The sequence below is a fragment of the Neofelis nebulosa genome, chromosome 4, assembly GCF_028018385.1.
Source record: "Neofelis nebulosa isolate mNeoNeb1 chromosome 4, mNeoNeb1.pri, whole genome shotgun sequence".
Taxonomy (NCBI): domain Eukaryota; kingdom Metazoa; phylum Chordata; class Mammalia; order Carnivora; family Felidae; genus Neofelis; species Neofelis nebulosa.
Genome location: NC_080785.1, coordinates 144,881,863 through 144,903,041, shown reverse-complemented (window position 1 = coordinate 144,903,041; position 21,179 = coordinate 144,881,863). Strand labels below are relative to the sequence as shown.

At 44.2% G+C, this 21,179-nt stretch overlaps 1 protein-coding gene across 2 annotated transcripts in view; it reads right to left on the bottom strand.

Annotated features, from left to right (window-relative positions):
- IL17RD (interleukin 17 receptor D) overlaps positions 1-21,179 on the bottom strand; it is a 71,409-nt gene that overhangs the window by 6,902 nt on the left and 43,328 nt on the right. Inside the window, exons 3-12 of one of the 2 annotated variants that reach the window (XM_058726481.1) lie at positions 18,128-18,253; positions 13,182-13,300; positions 12,564-12,684; positions 10,078-10,122; positions 9,834-9,985; positions 8,456-8,521; positions 6,653-6,707; positions 5,773-5,883; positions 4,790-4,953; positions 215-1,148 (exon numbers count right to left, since the gene is read on the bottom strand). In XM_058726481.1, coding sequence (XP_058582464.1) covers positions 215-1,148; positions 4,790-4,953; positions 5,773-5,883; positions 6,653-6,707; positions 8,456-8,521; positions 9,834-9,985; positions 10,078-10,122; positions 12,564-12,684; positions 13,182-13,300; positions 18,128-18,253 — 1,893 coding nt within the window. Of the gene's footprint in view, positions 1-214; positions 1,149-4,789; positions 4,975-5,772; positions 5,884-6,652; positions 6,708-8,455; positions 8,522-9,833; positions 9,986-10,077; positions 10,123-12,563; positions 12,685-13,181; positions 13,301-18,127; positions 18,254-21,179 lie in introns of both variants that reach the window. The other variant, XM_058726479.1, reaches the window with a different exon arrangement.

The window sequence follows — 21,179 nt, the reverse complement described above, 5'->3', positions numbered from 1 at the left end:
CATCAGTATTTCTGCAGTTCCCGTGAACACTCCCAGTGCCTGGAATAAATCGGGACTACCAATGGAGTTGGGTTACTTCCCATGAGGTTTCATTGCCAATAACTCCACCCGAAAATTAGGAAAACCCTTGCATGGATTTGGGAATTAGGAACAAAGGCTGTGGCCGGCATCAGGAACCCAACCCAAAGACACTCTGGGCTCTCCTGCACCTTACCCAGGCCAGAGGAGGAGGACACGCTCTCCGTCAGTGAAGATGTTTCTGTTTGATCCGCTGAGAGTCCTTCCATTAGGGGCAGAGACAGCTCCGAGGAGGGCACGGATGAGTCGTAGATGCCCGAGTCCCGGGGCATGTCCGAGGGGCTGGCGGCCTTCACCACGTGCAGCAGGGGGCGCAGGACCGAGCCGCTGCCGGGCCCAGGCCCCGCCTCCACGTCTGGGTCCAGGCCCAAGGGCTGGCCCTCCGAGGGCAAGTCGGCCTGCACCCCGGGGACGGCCTCGGCCTTGAGGCAGAAATCGCTGTCAGGGCCTGGTTTGCACATGACATCATTTAACACTAAGCCCGAGTCAAACTTCTCCAGCACTGGCTCCCGGTAGTGAAGTGGGGTAGGGCGTAGGGGAATGAATTGCTTCTCAAACCAGTCGGGCTCCTCATCGATAAACTGGTGCATGTTGCAAATGGCGACGTAAAGGGACCGACCTGATTTGCTACGAAAGTAGTTCCTTCTGCTCACCTGTCCGGGGTACTGCCCGGGCTCCGGGAGACCGTGGTCTCGGGAGTGCAGGTGGGAACAGAGCTGGGGAAGGTTGTCCATGAGTTTGTACTTGGTGCTCAGGTCCAGGATGCTGGGAACATCTCCCTCGCAGGAATAGTCGAAGTAAACGGTGATGAACTTGCTGAGCTGGGCTGAGGAGCTCTGTTTGGCCTGGCGGAGCTTTTCAGCGATGGTGGACACAGCCACCAGGAAGAGCTCGCCCTTCCCGGAGCCCCGGCCGCTGACTTTGTGCTTGTAGTTCTTCTTGTCCACAAAGTACTTCATGCCTTTGGAACACACCACGATGATGAACTGGGACTCATGGATCTTCTGGATGACCCATTCTCTCTGTCCTTCTCGGCAAAGACTGAAGTCTTCCCACAAGTCCAGAGCCACCTGGAAATAGATCACAGACTTCACTCACCCCAACCGCCTGGGGAGGGGGGGGGGTCAGGTCAGGTAACAAAAACAAGAGTGTTACAAGAAGGTCACATCATACGTCCCTTGAGTATTATCAGCACTGCTGTGTGCAGGCTCAGAGCTGCTGGGCTTTGAGAACAGCTCACATTCTGTGGGTGATGGTCACGTGCCAGGCCCTCTGCATCGTGCCCCTGTTTTAGCCTAACGTGGGGCCATTAACACACTCACCCTATGAGGGAAGATCCTGAAGAGAAATCTGGAAGGTGATGACGGAAGGATCTGGGTGAAGGACCCCGAAGCAGGCAGCAAATGGGGATCACATCTGGATGCCAGAGCTGCTGACAATGCTGACTGACTCACATCTAGAGAGCGTGACTGACAAAGAAGACCTCCTTGGCCCCAAGGTCAGCCACGCTGTTTACCAGTCAGTCAATGGCCAGAGAGGAGAGGGTGGTGGACTGTAGTAACACAGCCACTCTCCTTAATGCACTTAGTGAATGACTGGCACCTCCCCCCATGACTTCATGGCAATCTATGGGGTCATCTCCCTAGAAGGCTTTTAACCCCAAGGAGCCTCTGGGAGGACATTTGGGGGGAGGGGCACTGACAAAGGAAGGAAAACCAGGCACGCATGTCCTCTTCAGAGGGCTTCACCTTCTCTGACCATTTTCATGTGATTCTGCTGAAAACGTCTCTTGGCAGTTGTATTAACCTTTCTTTCTATGGCTCAGAAACTAATTCCCGGGGCGGGGGGGGGGGGGGCAGGGGGGGCCTGGGTGGCTCAGTCAGTTAAGTCTTCAGCTCAGGTCATGATCTCATGGTTCATGAATTCGAGTCCTGCATTGGGGTCTGCACTTACAGTGTGAAGCCTGCCTGGGATATTTTCTCTCTCCCTCTCTCTTGCCCCTCCTCCATTTGTGCACGTGCTTGCTTGCTCTCTCTCTCTCAAAAATAAACAAATAAACTTAAAAAAAAAAAAAAAAAGGGGAAACTAATTCCCAGGGGCTATGCCTGAGTGCAGGAGCCACTGTCTCTTATGAGGAAGGGTGTTCTGAAATGATTTTCTTCCTTTTTGGCTCTAAGGTGTTATCAAAGGGAAGAAGGTCCCCAGCATTCACTCACTTGCTGAAAATAATCCTAAATCATCTTATGTTTCCTTAATTCTCACTAGCATTATACGTTCTAAAAGCTAACTAGAAATATATACCAAGCATTTAAAAATTTTTCCCATCTTTGACCCAGCAATTCCACTTCCTGGCTTCTATCTCTGGAAAATCATTAGAAAGGAGGCAAAATTGAACTACTGAGCTGTTTAACAATATGAAATAACTCAATTATAGTAAATTGATATTATGGATCATGTGGCTAAAGTTGCATGGTGCAGTCATGCTGGAAAACAGTATGGAGGTTCCCCAAAAAGTCAAAAATAGAATTACTCTATGATCCAGCAATTGTACCATTACCCCACAGAATACAAAAATGCTAATGTATCCCGATGTTTATAGCAGCATTATCAACAAAAGGCAAATTATGGAAAGGCTCAAATGTCCATGGATAAAGAAGATGTGGTTTATATACACAACGGAATACTACTTGGTGATGAAAAAGAATGAAATCTTGCCATTTGCAACAATGTGGATGGAATAGGAGGGTAATATGCTAAACGAAATAAGTCAGTCAGAGAAAGACAGATATCATGTGATGTCACTCATATGTGGAATTTGAGAAACTCAACAGATGAGTTGAGGGAAAGGAAAGGAAAAATAAGATACAACAGAAAGGGAGGCAAACCATAAGAGACTCTTTAAACACGGAATGAACTGAGAGTTGATGGGGGTGGGGGATTGGGAGGGTGGGGAAGATGGGTGATGGGCATGGAGAAGGGCACTTGTTGGGATGAGCACTGGGCATTGTATGTAAGTGATGAATCATGAAAATCTACTCCTGAAGCCAAGACTACACTGTATGTTAGCTAACTTGACAATGAAAAAAAAAAAAAAGATGTGGCATGTATATATTATATATTATACATTAGATGTTATATATATTTTATTATTACATTATATTATATATATGTCCCGCATGATGGGACATTACTCAGCCATAGAAAAGAATGAAATCTTGCCATTTTCAATGACATGGATGGAGCTAGAGAAGATTATACTAAAGAAAATAAGTCAGAGAAAGACAAATACCATATGATTTCACTCATATGTGGAATTTAAGAAACAAAACAAATGATCATTGGGAAAAAAGGGAGAGAGAAAGCAAACCAAGAAACAGACTCTTAACTATAGAGAACAAACTGATGGTTACCAGAGGGGAGGTGGGTGGGGGATGGGTGAAATAGGTGATGAGGATTAAGGAGGGCACTTGTCCTGATGAGCACCAAGTGTTGTATGGAAGTGTTGAATCACTACTGTCTATACTGGAAAATAATATTACCCTGTATGTTTTACTAACAGGAATTTAAATACAAACTTAAAAAGTAATGAAATAAAATTATAGTTTACATAGAACTTTCAATAGTGTAAAAAGTTATTAAATGAAGAGACAGGAAAAAATCATTCCAATCACCCCAAAATGGAAAACTGTATGCATGACTTCATCTATGTAGAAAGGAACTGGAAGGAAATACACCAAGTATTAACTGTGGGTCCTCTTTTCTCCAGGTTGAGATTACAGGCCATTTTTTGTTTTTGTCATCCTTTAGTGTTTGCAAATTTTCTACAGTAAGCATTACCCTCATAATTGGAAGACTTTTTCCACCTGAGGCTAGTTAGTTACAAAGTAGAGCAAATGGGTTGTCTGTGTCTAAAGACTGTGTGGCACCCGCTGGAGCTTGTAATTGGTTTTTCAGTACACAGGCCAATCGGCCCATCTCTGTAGCTTCATGTGTCAGCCTTGTAAATAGGTGTTCCTGACACTAGGGGGCAGCCTTGCTACATAAAAAGACTAAAACCTACCAGGAGGCAGAGTATCAAAGCACAAACAACTTCAATTACACAATTACTGTACAATTCTTGCATTGGCAAGAAACAGAGTGTGCCTTCCATGAGAGCTTCAAACTTCACTCTAAAATTAGCACTATGACATTATAGAAAAGCTACATATTTAGAGCTTAATTCAAAAGAATAGGCAAGAAACCTGAGTGGACCATTTGAGTACTTCACAAATTATTGTTCTCCTTTCTTAGCAAAACTTCTCCAAAGAGCTGTCTAAACCCAATGCTTTATTTTTCATGTTCTCTTAGACCTTTCAAGGCTCACCAGGATATTTTGAGTGACCACCCCCCAACACTCCCGTTGCATGTTTCCAGGGCACATGCTGCTTCCCTCCATGCAACTGCATGGTCTTTTTGATGTTTATAAAACTTCCTGCCAGGTAGGTACCACTAAAGGCTTTTGAGCAGGAGTGTTTCAGGGCTAGGACTAAGCATTAGGAAACATTTAGTGCTGGCGATGGGTAGGACAGACTGAAGAAGTGTGAGGCTGACCCCGATTTGGAAGCCAGCCCCTGGTGGAAGGCAAGAGTCACCAAAGGAGGCAGGGAGGTGGTGAGGAGCATGGGAGCATGTGTCCTGCCCAGGGGAACAGAAGAGACTTCAGACTCCTCACCTCACAGCCGCAGAAGTCCTGGAGGAAGTAGGCAAAACACCGGACAACGTTCATGTGATTCTGCCCATCTTTACTGGAATAGCAGAGGAAAACCTTCGGCCGAGGCCAGAGCCTCTCTCTGGGGAGTGCCGTGGTGTACGAGGAGGACTCAGAACTCTCTTCATCTAAATGTGAATATATATTTTCTAAATTGGGAAAGAAGATAAGGTTGATGCCTATGAGCAATGCTTTGTCCTGTTCCCTGAGACGCAGGACCTAATGCCATCTTCAAGAAACAACAGTTGACATGTCTGCCTGAGCATGTGCCCAGTGCGCCCCACCCCCCCCAGCCCCTGGGGACACCACTGGGAATGGGACAGCTGATTTCTCCAGCGGAGCAACAAATGGCCAAGATTTGTTGTTTGCCTGACACTGACCTCAAGTAGGCTGGGAAAACTGCAGGGACCACCCTGGCCAGCAGAAAGCACCCAGAAGCAGCTGGTGCTCCAGGTGTTAACTACCAGACCAATTAAGCACTGGCAGCTGAGCTTCTTAAACAAAAGGGGTGGGCGGGAGAAAAGAAAACCCTTTTACTGAGGTATAACTTATAAAGTATATAACTCTTAAGAGTACATCTCAACAAACTTTTATCTAAATATATACCTGTGCAACCACCACTCAGATCAAGGTATGAAACATTTCCAAGCTCCCCCAGGAAGTTCCTTTCCAACACCTGACTTTTATAAGTGATCACGCCCTACCTCTGCCCTTACACCTTTAAACTTCCTTTATGTTCTTGAATTTACTACCTTAAATTTGAGAACAGAATTACAGCTTCGTGTTCATGGCTCCTGAGGTTAAAAATCAAGCATTTTAATGCCAGGAACTACAGGAGCTATGTGGCTTCCCAGATGCCCACTCTGGGTGGGACCAAGGGCTCCCAGGCTCCCTCTGTTGGCCGTGGTCCTGCCAACCTGGGGGGAACACACCACACAGAGAGATACCTTGTTGCTTCTTGCGGCACATCACGGTGAAGAGGGTGGCAAATGCGGAGATGACAACCAGAGGCACGGTGATGGCAACAGCCCTAATGGGCCCGGCCCACGGGGAATGTGCTGGGAAATTTCAAAGACAAGAGGCTTGAAACTTAAGCAGCACAAGGTCAAAGGGAAATCTCCCCCCCTACCTTTTTAAACACAAGCTGCATAACAGATTCTAGAACCTCTTGACCACATTTCTCTAGTACTGGTCTGGTGATTATAAAAGGATTCCTTTTAAAGGGTTATAGGATACAATACCACAGTTAGAGTTGCTGGAACAGTAAATACCTATGAGTGGGAATTCTGCCCAAGGAAACCTCACCTCCCACCACTTTTCTTCCAAGGACAAGTGACTATTTAGTCCCAGCTACACACAAATACACACCAACCACACTGGTGTCAGTTTTCCAGGCACTGACATTAGGATGGAAGGAAAGTCAGCTTTGATGGGATAGCTTTTCTTTTTATTGTTTTTAAGTTTATTCTGAGAGTGTGCATACACATGTGAGAGGGGGAGGGACAGACAGAGAGAATCCCAAGCAGGCTTTGCACTGTCAGTGCAGTCTGACTTGGGGGGATGTGGGGCTCAATCTCACAAACTGTGAGATCATGACCTGAGCCAGGTGAGCCAAGAACATGACCGGAGCTGAAATCAAGAGTCACATGCTTAACCGACTGAGACACCCAGGCACCTCTGATGGAACATCTTTTTAAAAGACAGGAGCTCAAATGCTGTGTTTTGATTTTGTAAAACATGAAGTATAGAATGTTATCAAATAGCATGGTCTGCTGTAGTCCTGTGCCAACATTTCACACAGAAAATTAAAAAAAAAAAAAATCATACCTGGCTTTAAGGCATAATGCATCACTTTTCTTGTTGTATTAGTGTCATCCACCAGCTACAAAACAGAGGATGATGTATCATTATTTTATAAAAGTGATAACATCTCAACAGATTCCGTCCATGTTTCCCTATGTAGACAGTGGGCGGTAGAAGGAAGGAGAGCTGCTGTCTATGATCACAAATGAGCCAGGACTAGACATTACATCAGATCCATCTCTGCTTTACCAACTCAAAACCCTCAACCTCATCACCTTTCCTTTCATGAATCCAACGTGCTTCATTCATTGATGAATCAGCTGGTGAGTTCCACATTCTAACAATCTTCAATTACAACGGCATCCTACCACTAATTTTATGAGGCCCCCATTAATGCTTTAAGAGGGTTTAAAACCCTCTTAAAACCACATACTGCTACCAAGTCATACAACCAGTGTTTCTCCTAAAATGTTGAAACGTGTTGGTTTCTCTGAATAGTGGGGCTATGGGCAAATTTTTAATTTCATTTCCTATTTTTCTTTTTTTCTATTTTTGTTTGACTCCTATTTTTTGTAGTATGTTTGATACTAAAAAAGTAATCTAAAATAAAGAAGAAAAATATATGTCCCTTGCATGCTTTTTTCCGTGGTATTTAGAACTTCATATATATTAATACAGAAAATGTCAGCAGAAACCTAGAGAGGGATAGGCAGATATAATGGACAGCACTTTTGCTGTTTTATTACTAAAAGTTTTTATTTTTTTATTTTTATTTGAGAGAAAGAGCAAGCGTGTGAGTGGGGGAGGGGCAGAGAGAGAGAGAGAGAGAGAGAGAGAGAGAGAGAGAGAATCCCAAGCAGGCTCCACACACTATCAGTGCAGAGCTCGATGCCAGGACTGTGACATCATGATCTGAGCCAAAACCAAGAGTCAGACGCTCAACCAAATGAGTCACCCAGGCGTCCCACTAAATAATTTTTAAATCTAAATTTTTAAAAACATATTTTTGTAGTATGAAGATGTAGGGGCTCAGGGCAGGTTGTCCCTGTAGGTATCACAATGGCCTATTGATAAATACTTTGAAATGAAGTTACTTGGCGAACAAGCAAGGACACTCAGACCCTCCCTTCAGTCCCCCTGAAAGCAGGAAACAGATCCCCCATATAACAAATACTCCCACTATATGAACAAGTAAAAATGACATCCTTCTGGTCTGAGATAGGGACTTGAAAGTTGAGAAAGCTGTAGAAACAGCTTGTTATTTTTTTCTAATTTATTACCTCAGCCTAAATTCCACTTAGAATTCCTTATTAAGTAAAGCTCCCAAACATCTATTTTCTTTATCCTGTCAACTCCTCACTAATTTAGTACCTTTGTTTAAAAAGTATAAAAACTACACCTGCCTTTGTCATTTCTTTGGGTCTCAATTTCATTATTGGGCCTCTGTGCCCACTCAGTAAGACTCTGGTTTTTTTCTCCCCATAATCTGTCTCATGTCAATTTAATTCCTAAAACAGCTAGAAGAACCCAGGGAGGAAAGAAGGAGGCTTCTTCCTCCCCTACAAAGGAATACTGTCTAAAAATTCTAAATCATGGACTATATGGTTTCATTAAAATTTTTATATGAAATATTTGAAATAATGAATGAGAAAAATCAAAGACTGATTACATATAAACTTTTTAAAAAGCATGTTAAGGACCATGTAAAAATATAATTGTACACACCCTCGATGGCTTGAAATTTTAGTGTTTTAAACAGTGGGAATTCTACATGAACTAGATTCATTCTGTAGAATTAATAATAGGGCTTTCTTGAGTTATACGTACCTCAATTATATAATCCCCAGGAGAAACATTTTGAAGGAGGCAGCTGGTTGTCTCTGTATTTTGCTCCTGCAAAGAAACAAAACAACACTTTTAAAACTCACTTCTTGGATAAAGGTCATCTGGACTGCTCTCTTCCCCCTAGAGCTGAAGGAGACTTGCCACCAGTCTCAACCATGTTCAGAACACTTTGATTAGGGCAGAAAGCAAACATGTGTATCTGCTACATGTTATCTGAACTTCACTTTGATAAAAAGGCCCAGGAGAGCCCAGGACCAACCCCCCACCCCTCATAGTCTAAACTTAGCTGGTGATGCCCTCAGCAGGCATATGTCATCTGAAGACAAAGAAACTAGTTAGAATACCCTTGACTTATTGAAAGGGTGAGGAAAGAAATTACCCGCCCATGTTTGTGTATGTTTTATGTGCTGTAATTTTAACTTGAGCAGAAGGTCAAGGAAGATCAATGACACAGATGAGAGCCCGCAGGAAAACAAAACTCAACAATATAGGAGCATCCAGGAAGGCACTAAGTTCTGCTACCCTGACCCAAACCCTCTCCTGGTGCTCGCTAGAGGCGATCTAGCAGTCCTGTGCACTTGCACCAGACATCTTCCCCTCTTGCTGGCCACCCTCAGTTTAAGAACTTGGCTGCTGAGCTTCTACTTGACTTTGGCCTATGTGTAAAATCAATAGGCCCCTAAAATGCTAGTGGTTTGGCTCCTAGATGTGGCATTCCCACTGACTAGCTGTGTGACCTTGAGCAAGCTAGGTGACCACCTGAGCCTCAGGTTGCCCATCTGTAAAGTGGGGTGACAGCAGCCTCTGTTGCACAGAGTTGTAATGATTCAGTGAGCATAAAGCACAGTGACTGGCACACAGTGAGCGCCCAATTAATGTTTAAAATGTAGCAGAAGGAACTAGAAATACTTCATTCTTTTGGCTCCTTGGTAATACCTTTCCCAGGCTACATCACCACGGGGATAGCTGGGGTGTAGGTAACTGGGGAGTGAGGATATCCCTGAGACTATGCTGGAATATCTACCAACTGCTGAGAGTCAAAGCCTAATGTTCATGTTGGACCACCCAGATTCCAGGGGCTCAGGGGTCACTTTAAAACATGTACTATTCCAGGGGCACCTGGGTGGCTCAGTCGGTTAAGTGTCTGACTTCGGCTCGGGTCATGATCTCACGGTTCGTGAGTTCGAGCCCTGTGTCAGGCTCTGTGCTGACAGCTCAGAGCCTGGAACCTGCTTCAGATTCTGCATCTCTCTCTCTCTTTCTGCCCCTCCCCCGCTCACGCTCTGTTTCTCTCTCAAAAATAAACATTAAAAAAAATTTAAAACATGTAGTATTCCTTAATGTACACATAGCAGCTCACCTGTTTACAGGTCTTTCGCTTGAAGGGCCCTTCATGCTTGAGCTTATAATGAAGATAGAAGAAACGGAAGCCAAAGGTGTGTGGTGCATGGTCGAAGGACACCTGCATGTCCAAACCGTGCTGGGTGATGTTCAGGTTCCGAGGCTTCCAGACTGGGAGGAGGAAGGACTCGGATGAGCACCCAGAGGCCACCCCGACACCACTGTGCTGGAAAGACTTGACGGATAGGAACGGCTATACTCACAGGGTTTACAGGCCAGGTTGTCCGGCTGTAGCAGTAGGTCGCAGGCTATTAAGAAAGATGTGTATTTTTAGTTATAGTACAGTCTGACATTTTCCTCATGCAATAATTCAATAAAATGTAAATATATGGCGCTGGGTACTGCTGGTCAAAGTATAAAATAGATCAATTGAGCAATGATTTCCGGTACAGTGCAGTTATATCTCATGAAAATTTAAATTGTACAATATAAAAATATTAATGCAGTTCATTTTGTGCCAAATAAATGGAAACAGTGTAAAGTCACCCAACCTTTTAAAGCTTGTCAAGCATTACATAGTTTCAAGGCCAGTGGGACTGTGTTCAGCCCACGGCCACATGGAGGCTCTGTTTCAGCTGTAAACAGAAGTGACGCCAGCCTGCTCCACTGCACAGGTGCTTAGGCGCAAGAGAACTTTGGAAAGATCCTAGTAACTGCCTTGGGTTGTTTTCACATTTGCCAGCATTCTATTTTAAAATCCTTTTGGGGGTGTCTGGGTGGCTCAGTCAGTTAAATGTCCGATTTCAGCTCAGGTCACGATCTCAGGGTTCGTGAGTTCGAGCCCCGAGTCAGGCTCTGTGCTGACAGCGTGGAGCTTGCTTCAGATTCTGTATCTCTGTATCTCTGTATCTCTGTATCTCTGTATATCTCTCTCTCTCTCTCTCTCTCTCCCCCTGCCCCTCCCCCACTCATGCACATGCACACACTCTCTCTCTCTCTCTCTCTCTCTCTCAAAAATAAATATATAAATAAATAAACATTTTAAAATCCTTTTGATGGAGTCTAAAAATGGCATGCAGGCATCTACTAAATAGTGGCACCAGCACTGAAAACTAGGCTGTAGAGTTTTGAAACAGGACTTAAATGTGATAAAAACACAAGAGAGGGGCCAAACAGCTAGTCCAATATGCCATGTTGCTAACCCAGGGAGAACCTTCTGGAAAATGTCCACATACTGCCAAGAAAATCAAAGGCAGCATCACAATCACAGGGCACGGAAATGGTGATAAACACCTCTCCCGCCTCTGCCTCACCCCTAGATAGACACAATGATTCTGATGGGAAGACTTTATCTTAAATTATGCTAGTTCTGATTAAGGCAAGCTTTTCTTAAACATATTTGAATCCTCTAACTGGTTCTGTGTAAGGCACTGAGATGTAAAATGCATATAGTCTTTGCCCTATGGAATCATATTTTAATTAAGAAAATGAGACCAAACTGTTATAAAATAATTGTGCTGCACAGGAAACACAGTTTAAAAAAAGAAAAGAAAGGCAAAAAGAAAACAACCAGAGTGTGAATGCTGCAGCTGAGAACAAAAACATCACAGAGGAGGAGGACGGCAACTGGGCCACATAGGAAGGGCTGTTGAGCTGACCATCAGGGGTCTGGTATGCCGGACAGAAAGACTGGATGGGAAGGCAAGAGGAAATGGCTGCAGGTTTCAGGATGCCTCGGCACCAAATCTGAAAGCAGTGATTCAGGTTGAAGAAAGACACACCACACCGTGCACAGAACAGACGGAAAAGGGTTGGCTGGTCAGCATGGTTGGCTGGAGAGTGTGGACTCCAGAGTCAGACTTCTGGGTTCAAATCCCAGCTCCCACCAGGCTCTTTAATCTCTGGGTGTATCACTGCACATGTAATAAGTGGACATGAGAGGATTAAATTCTTGAAGGGTTGGAATGGGGGTAAACTGAGTCAGTGTTTAGAAAGCATTTAGGGGTGCCCTGGGTGGCTCGGTTTGTTAAGTATCCAACTTCAACTCAGGTCATGATCTCATGAGGTTTATGAGTTCAAGTGCCGCGTCGGGCTCTGTGCTGACAGCTCAGAACCTAGAGCCTGCTTTGGATTCTGTGTCTCCCTCTCTCTCTGCCCCTCCCCTGCTCATGCTCTGTTTCTCTCTCTCTCTCTCTTTCAAAAATAAACAAACATTAAAAAAAAAAAAAAAAAAAAAGCACAGGACCTGACACGTGAAGGTTAAAAAAACAAACTTTCTAGAAAAAGGCAATCTTGGAGTTGTTGCTTAATTTTCTTAATGTAATCCTGAAAACAGGCAATCACTCACAGAAGCCACCTTCCTGATGACAGGTAAAAGATGGATTATTTCACGCTCTCCCCTTCACCCCAAAAAATCAACTTCTACTGTTTATTCCTGCTCTTCTTTTTTCCTAAATGGTTTTAATATATGGCTGTCTGACAGCACTTTTAAAAAAAAAGAAAAAAAAAAAGAAATCAAGCATCAACATCTACTCTTGAACAAGCATGAAATGGGTGTCGTAGGCAGTATTGGGTGAATACTGCCTAGGCCAAATCCTAATTCTAAGAATTGCTTTTCTGGGTACTTTTCCTGGATGCTTTTCTCCTCACGATGCTGGTGTCATACCAGTATTTGGTATATTTCTCCAAAAAGTCATTAGAATCAGGAGCAGTCTCATCATGGGAACCAGGCAAGAAAGGCCATACTCACCGCGGGTTCTGAAGAAGAAAGGGTGGTAATTGCTTTCATTTTTAATGGAAGGAAAAGGGACGATCTTCACAAAGTAATCCGTTTCAAATTTCATATTCAGGAAAGGTTGAGATTCCATTCCCTAAAAGGGAATAAAAACAGACATGATATCATGAAGAAATTACCCACCCCTCCACCTACACACAGGACCTTCAGTCCTCTCTGATAGTCACCCAGACACCGCTCCAGAGCTAGGGGCTATTTTCTGGACCAAGTTTAGGTTTGGATCCCTAACCGAAATAAAGACTGACAATGCTGCCTGTGCTCTGGCAAAGAAGCCCTAGGTGGTGAACGCGGAACCTCAAAGCTGGTGGGGAGGAGTCGGCGTGCTCTTGAGTGCACAAAGCCACCTTCCAGGACATGTAACCTGAGAGGTGTGTTTACCAGCGAGAGGTGCTGGAGGGTTTCTCTGGGTGTGGAGCAGGCTCAGGGTGTTGCCGAGCTGTTTCTCGCCCACCTTGGCAGGAGGGGTGGACCCCACGGCCCCTCCTTCTCCAGTTTCACAGACATTCAATAGACCATTCAGACGCCCAGAACAATGGCGTGTCTCCAGGGGCACATTCCCCGCGTGTGACTTACAGTTCTTTTGAAGCTACTGTTGAGCTGCTTTGGGTCCTTTAGAATCAGTTGTTGGCACCGTCTTCCCTCTGACTTCAGCTCCTCCAGTATTACTCGAAATCCTTTTAGGAATTCGATGCCTAAGCAGAGCAGAATGCTTTTATTAAAAGCCGACCTAATTACTTTTGAACACACTTTCCTTCCTCCAAGATTACCATCCTTTCCACCTACACAACGGAGGTAAAGGAATTCTTACTTTGGCTAGCACATCTGAGTCTTACAGAAAGGAAAACCACATACCCCGCATTCCTCTGGTACAGGCCAGGTGATTTTCTCCATCCCATCATTACTAATTAATTAGCTCTAATCCAGCCAGCTACTTCACAAATGCCCATTGCCTCTGTGACATTAGGGTTCAAATATATAGACTCAAGTCACAAGTGATCCTAAAAGTCTACAGTGGAATACACAATTTCTAGGTCCTGACACAGAGTGTATTCAGCTGATGGTAATTCCCAATGCTGACTAGGGACTCCCGTAAACCATGTTTCTGCTTTAAGTTTTCGTCCTATATTTTGCTGGCATGGTTCATCCAAGTAATGCACAAAATTCCCAACAAAGTGTGTGCCTACACCCAAGGGGTTTCTAGACTTGGGATTAAATAGCTCAGAACGCCCATGTGATTGACAAAGTTCTTGCTCTAATCATGCCTGAAAGGCAGACACCCAAGGGCTGCCCAGTGTGCGCTCTTCATACAGCCCTCAGAGGCCCCGAGACGCCCACAGTGCCACTGAAAGACGCCCGGCCCAGCCTCCCGCCACCTGAGGATTAAGCTCCGCTGATCACAAGAGCCAGTACCAGTGCTCTTCGTCACTTGGAGACTGGAGCAGTCCGACTGCAGCTGGAGATCCCCAAAGCCGGCCTCAATTGGCACGGTATCGATTTCGCATTCTTTCTGAACACTAGACAAGGAGACAATTTCAACCCTTCCCCTCCCAGGGCAGAAGTAATGACATAGGATGCAATTAACCAGGTGGAAAAAGTACCGATGGCAAAGGACAGGAAAATCTTTTTCGAAAAGGTTCTTTAATCCTATAATTATTTGATGAAGAACACGTATTTTATGGTGAGTAGGGCAAAGGAGTTACAATTAGAGCTTCACATTTTCAGGGGTCACGGGGTACAGTGTGCAGGCACTGACTCTGCTGTACTGTATTTCAAGTTTAAAGCTTCCTGTGGGGGTGAGAGCCACCTGACCCACAGCCCAAGATTCAGACACAACAGGAGCCACAGTCTCTGACCAGCAACTAAGATTTAATTCATGTCATGTCCCTAGAACTCCTGTTTAACAAAAGCTGGATGATTCATATAATTAAAGACTGTGCACCTCACAGTTTCATAAAATTCATCAGCTGAGGTAGGAGTAGGTGGTTCTAGCCCTTATTTTTATTTATTTTTTAAATGTTTTTTCAAGTTTATTTATTTAGAGGGAGAACACAAGTTGGGGCAGAGAGAGAGAGAGAGAGAGACAGAGAGACAGAGAGACAGAGAGACAGAGAATCCCAAGCAGGCTCCATGTTGTCAGCACAGAGCCCGACGCGAGGCTCAATCCCACAAACTGTGAGATCATGATCTGAGCCAAAATCAAGAGTCAAATGCTTGGGACACCGGGGTGGCTCAGTCAGTTAAGGGTCCGACTTCGGCCTGGGTCATGATCTCACAGCTCGGGAGTTCGAGCCTTACGTCGGGCTCTGTGCTGACAGCTCAGAGCCTGAAGCTTGCTTCCGATTCTGTGTCTCCCTCTCTCTCTGTCCCTCCCCCGTTCTCTCTCTCTCTCTCTCTCCCCCCCCCCCTTACAAAATAAATAAATGTTAAAAAAAAATTTTTTTTAAAAAGGGTCAGATGCTTAACCAACTGAGCCACCCAGGAGCCCCTAGTTCTTATTTTTAAGAGGTTAGCGTGAAAAACCACTATGCCAAGTCTGGCAGGTGGGGGTAAAAGCAGCAAATGTAAACCTTAACGCCTTTATCACAACACTCTGAATTCCTTTTAGTTACACGTTTAACAACTTTACAGAGCAACTTCCCATGAAGGGACGTATTTACTCCTTCTCATCATTTAAAACTCATTAATCCTTCTGGCATCCATGGGAGGAAGGTATTGTCCTCATTTTACAAATGAGGACATAGGTACAGAGACAATGACTTATCCGGGATCACACAGGAATTAAATGGCATATGTGGGATTCAAACCCAGGAGTGTCTGGCTCTAAGCTGGTACACTTTTTTTTTTTTTAACGTTTATTTTTGAGAGACAGAGACAGAGCACGAACAGGGGACAGGCAGAGAGAGAGGGAGACACAGAATCCGAAGCAGGCTCCAGGCTCTGAGCTGTCAGCACAGCACCCGATGTGGGGCTCAAACCCAAGAACCGTGAGATCATGACTTCAGTTGAAGTTGGACACCCTTCTAAGCTGGTGCTCTTAACCCATATGCTTTTCTGTCACCCAAGGAGTCTTTTTTTTAAATGTATATTTATTTTTTTTTTATTTTTTATTTTTTTTTTTTAACGTTTATTTATTTTTGAGACAGAGAGAGACAGAGCATGAACGGGGGAGGGGCAGAGAGAGAGGGAGACACAGAATCGGAAGCAGGCTCCAGGCTCTGAGCCATCAGCCCAGAACCCGACACGGAGCTCGAACTCATGGACCGCGAGATCGTGACCTGAGCTGAAGTCGGACGCTCAACCGACTGAGCCACCCAGGCGCCCCAAATGTATATTTATTTTTAAGAGAGAACACAAGTGGTGGAGGGGCAGGGAGAGAGGGAGACAGAGGATCTGAAGCAGGCTCCGCACTGACAGTTTGAGCCCAACGCGGGGCTCAAACTCACGAACCAAGAGATCATGACCTGAGCCGAAGTTGGACACTCAACCCACTAAATCACCCAGGCTCCCCAGGAGTTTCCTTGATAAAACCTGATAGAAACAGAACCTGTCCACCCACAAATCGTCATTCAGGAAAAGCACCACATTCTTCCCTCACTGCTCCACCTGTTAGTTTTCCAACCACCTAGCTTCCATCCCTTACTTGCATTCTAAAGAAGACTGCAATTTGTCAGGCCAACCCCTCAACCGTATAGCCTTACATGGAATGACCACTTCCTGTTGATCCACAGAGAATGTTTTTATCTTTAAATGTTAAGATAATGTTATTTTTGGAAAACCCACTGGGTTCAGACCCAGCAGTATTTACACGGATAAATGAGTCAGGCCCATGGATCTAATCCTTCCTCCCTCACTCTGCACTCACCTCTCCTGCAGTCTGGTTTTTCTGAGAATTATCCTGTTCAGATTAAGAAATCCAGACTTTATGTTACTTTTCCCTTATCCAGATTTCTTTTTCTTTTTTTTAATTCTAAGATTCAGTGGCAATGTCAAAGAAACAGGTTTGAGGACCAGGTTTTGATGATGATAACAGTAGCCATTTTTTTTTTCTTCTTAAAGATTTTATTATTATGCTTTTTTTATTTGAGAGAGAGGGAGGGAGCACAGCAGAGGAGAGAGGCAGAAGGAGAGAAAGAATCTCAAGCAGGCTCCAGACTCAGTGCAGAGCCCAATGCAGGGCTGGATCCCACCACCCTGGGATCATGACCTGAGCCAAAATCAAGAATCGGACACTCAATCAGCTGAACCACCTAGGTGCCCCTAAAGATTTTAAGTAATCTCTACATCCAACATGGGACTTGAACTCACAACTGAGATCAAGAGTTGCATGCTCTACCAACTGAGCCAGCCATGTGTCCCAATAGCCACTGTTTTAAATTTTAAGAGCTCTTTCTAGAGATGGCTGGCTGACACAGTTGGATGACTCTTGATCTCAGTGGTCGTGAGTTTGAGCTCCACGCTGGGTACCCAGATTATTTAATAAAAACTTAAAAAATAAAAGAACTCTTTCTAGAAATACTGCGTGCATGCGCGTGTGTGTGGAAATCGTACAAAAACCAGGAGGCCATCAGTCATCTTCACATCACAGATGGGGAAGCCAGGGCTCAGCAAGGCTTAGCAGCCTCTTGTGGCAGGTAGAATCTGGGTTCACACCCAGGCCCATCTGAACAAATGAGCCCTGACCATGTCCCCCACCCAGCTGTCCCATCCTCTCTTATATCATCAACTCATTAAAGAGGACAAGCAAACTCTGCCCTAATCTGAATCTGACCAGATAATGTGGGTTTGCTTTTTTTCTGTTTCTTCATTTTGAATTTTTTTCAGCCCACACAGTTCACATAAATTCAGTTAGTTGCCAAGATTTAAAAACTATTGACTTTAGAGTCACTTGGGTGGCTCAGTCAGTTGAGCATCCGACTTCGACTCAGGTCATGATCTCATGGTTAGGGACTTCAAGCCACGCATCGGGCTTGCTGTCAGCATGGAGCCCATCTTAGATTCTCTGTCCCCTCTCTCTTTGCCCTTCCCCTGTTTGCTCTCTCAAAAAAAACCCATTTTTCTTAAATTATTGATTTTATGGATTCTTATGAGCACTGAGATATTCCTGTAAACTCACAACACATGCCAGTGCTGTGCCCGGATATCCATGTGGGCATACAGATGGCCAATGCTGGATGCTAAAGCCATTATGCCCTTGGACAGGTCACCTGTCCCCTGGCTACTGCTTAGACCCAAAGGCTAAGGCTTCAGCACGATTTACTGCCATACACTATTATTCTTCAAACCCACATCTCTCTCAGTAACAGCCAAGGGAACAAAAGATGAGCTATGGGGTACAGTATTAAGCTCTGTACATGCCCAGGAAGTACATGCAATAAAGCAGGAAGCATATCTGTGCCCAAGCACACCTAAGCTACACGTATGTCAAGACCTGCCTGGCCCCTGCAGGTTGTCACACTGGGACCCTTGCACTGGTCACCACCCACACAGGCCACATGCTGGGCTCCATTTTGACCACTTACCAAGGGCCCCTGGGGACCAAAGAATGGTGACTGCCACTTGCTCATGGCAAGCATACTGACTGATGGTGATGTTCTGGGCATCAGCAATCACGTGCTTCCCCACTGGATTCAAGTAAGTGGTGCAGTCTAGACAGTTGCGAGAACAAAATCAGTTAGATTAAAACTTTAAATTTTACAATTTTTTATTCCCAGGTTCATCTTCTCAAATTACAAAGAGCCATCCGGAGGCAGCCAAAGCCATTCTGTTTAAAGACGTGTGCCTCAAAAGCCCAAATACGACAGTAAAGCGTGACTATTTGGGAAACTGTAAGATGCAGTCGTGGAATTTATTTATAGCACCACCACCATCCCACCACCACCCCCCACAAGTTAACTTCTAGGACAGCATTAGGGGAGGATCATATACAGTCTGGAGTTGGACTATGTATCTGGCATTAAGTTTTTTTTTTTTTTTTTTTACTGTTATGACATGTTACCTAAATCAAGAATTATTTACATTACTTCCATCAGTTTTCAGCATTAGAGAGTGATCTGAAGCAAAACCAATGGCTAAATACTGGGGCTTGTTTTTAGAAGAAACCTGGAGGCAAAGTGAGCAGGGAAAGGAAGTAATAGGGTAAGACTCATGGGGGAGGGGCGCACAGCAAGACAGTTAAAACAATCCAATTAGTACCTGCAAAAGGTACTAACTGACTTCCTGATGAGTGAAGCACCTCCAGTGTTAACTGGCATCACAAAGGGAAAACACCATGTGTTAATCAAAGCATCCACAATGCCCACCAAACCCAAAGAGTTCCACATTACTCAGCCAATGAAGACCCGATTCTCTGATTTTGCCTGACGCCATTACTTGCAGCCAGGTGTCAATGTGGCCACTACCACGTGAGCAACTGTGACACCTGGTATTGCTAAACACATCTTCAAAGTCTACAGAATCCTAAAAAGCTGCCAGAAGCTTCCAGCCAGACTCAGCATGGGACTCCAGAGAATGGCCGTGGGCTGTTCTGGCCACTGAAGCAGGGGAGAACCATCGGCCCTCCTCGGCAATTTTTTTAAGGTTTTTATTTATTTACGTTGAGAGAGAGAGCGTGCGCGTGAGTGAGTGAGCAGGGGAGGGGCAGAGACAGAGGAAGAGAGAGATTCCCAAGCAGGCTCCACACCGTCAGCACAAAGCCCAATGCATGGTTCGAACTCACAAACTGTGAGATCATGACCTGAGCCCAAACCAAGAGTCAGATACTTAACAACTCCCAGGTACCCCCAACTCACAATTTTTATGCTGCTTCATCTCCATTTCTTTCTCAATGGTTAAACTTGAAAACTCTCTTTGGTATCTGCTGCAAAAGGTCCTCAGTTCCATCTAATGTCCAAAACTACTCATTACCCCTCCAAAGTCGGGGTGTTTTTCTTTGAGGTGAAGCAGTAAGGGGTTATTTTCTAGGCTCAGTGAGTCTGCTGCACTCCCAGTGCCCCTGCTGTGCACCGTAGCACACATTTCCCATTTTTATGACTAAAAACCTTCCCTCAATACTTGAAAATTATAAAAGAACATAAGAAAACTATAGAAGTCATCCATACCCTCCCACCACGGAGATAACTACTATCAACTTCTAAAGGACATGCTTCCAAGCCTTTTAATGTGCATATAACATAAGTCCTTTTAAAATTTCTTACTAAAATTCAAAACACATGCACCACAATGCACCTCCCCCCCCACTCGGGTAACTCCCATCCCTCACAGAGCTTTGTGCCCTGCTTTCTTGCCTAACTGCACCCCCTTCCGGAAACTCCATCTGCTTAAAAAGCAGCCACCTCTACATTTCAATATTACTTCTTTTGAAAAGATGTTAATAATTAATAAAACCAAATTCTACTTCTAATGAAAATTGACTCTTGAAGCATACAACATATGTTCTCTGGGTGCAGAAGAGAATTTTAGAATAGAAAAAAATGTTTCTTTAAACATCTGGTTTAACACCCACATTGTACAAATGAGGAAACGTTTTGCAGTTAAGAGGCCAGCTGGGTGGCTTAGGATTCCACTGCTGACCAGCCCTGGGTCTGGACAGAAAGCAGCCTGGCTCATGAAGGGCTCTTGCCATTCTAGCCTCAGCACAGAGATTACGACTATAGTAAATTCTGAATCAGAAGTGGTTAGCCTGAAAAAAATCCCTGGCTGAAACAAGCTTCCCAATATTAAAAAGACAAAAACAAAAACAAAAACCCATCAGACTTGTCAATTTCAAGCATTTTTCATTTTTCGAAACCTCTGATTTAAACAGCTGTTAGGAAAAGATGCACGAAAACAAGAGCAAATCATGGTTGTTTTTTTCCCTTTGTTCACTCCTAATGCCAAAATTAGCACTCTCCAGGTTTCTATAAATATAATTATGCAAATATAAAGTCAAAGAATTAAGAAAATGTATTACAACCTACTCAGGCATTACCACTCAGAGCCCAAAGAAGAAACGAGAAATGCAAAATGAAAGGAGGCGTAGAGACCTAGGAGATTCGGTTTTGACTTAATGGCAAGACATTACCTTTCTTTCTAACATCAAATGGCAAAAGAGCAGAAATATAAGATTTTGTAGTTTAACCCTTTTGGCGAAAACCTGATCATTGGCTCTCAGCTCTTTCAAACAGAATGAGTAACCAGTCAACTGAGCAAGAACAGAAACTTCCTTGTGGAAGAGAGAAAGAAATATCTTTTCAATGGAAAACAATGAATAAATTTTTTACACAAACCTGGATCCAATTATTAGCAACTCTAACATTTTGGATTCTGGTTACCAAAAACTATGCCCAAATGACATTTTGCCAAAATGCAACCGAGCTTCAGATGTCTCAGGAGTCAATTCAAGTTGCGAATTAAATTCTAATTAAATGCTGAAGAGTAAGAAAGAAAGAAATGACTAAGAGACGGGCATCAGGCACGTGGGCCAAATGTTTAGTCCCATGAAGAAAACAATAGATACTTTTAAGTTTTACAGGTACAGATCCTCTTTCACAAAACCCCGTATTAAATTAGAGCTGCAAATACTTGTTTGCAGCT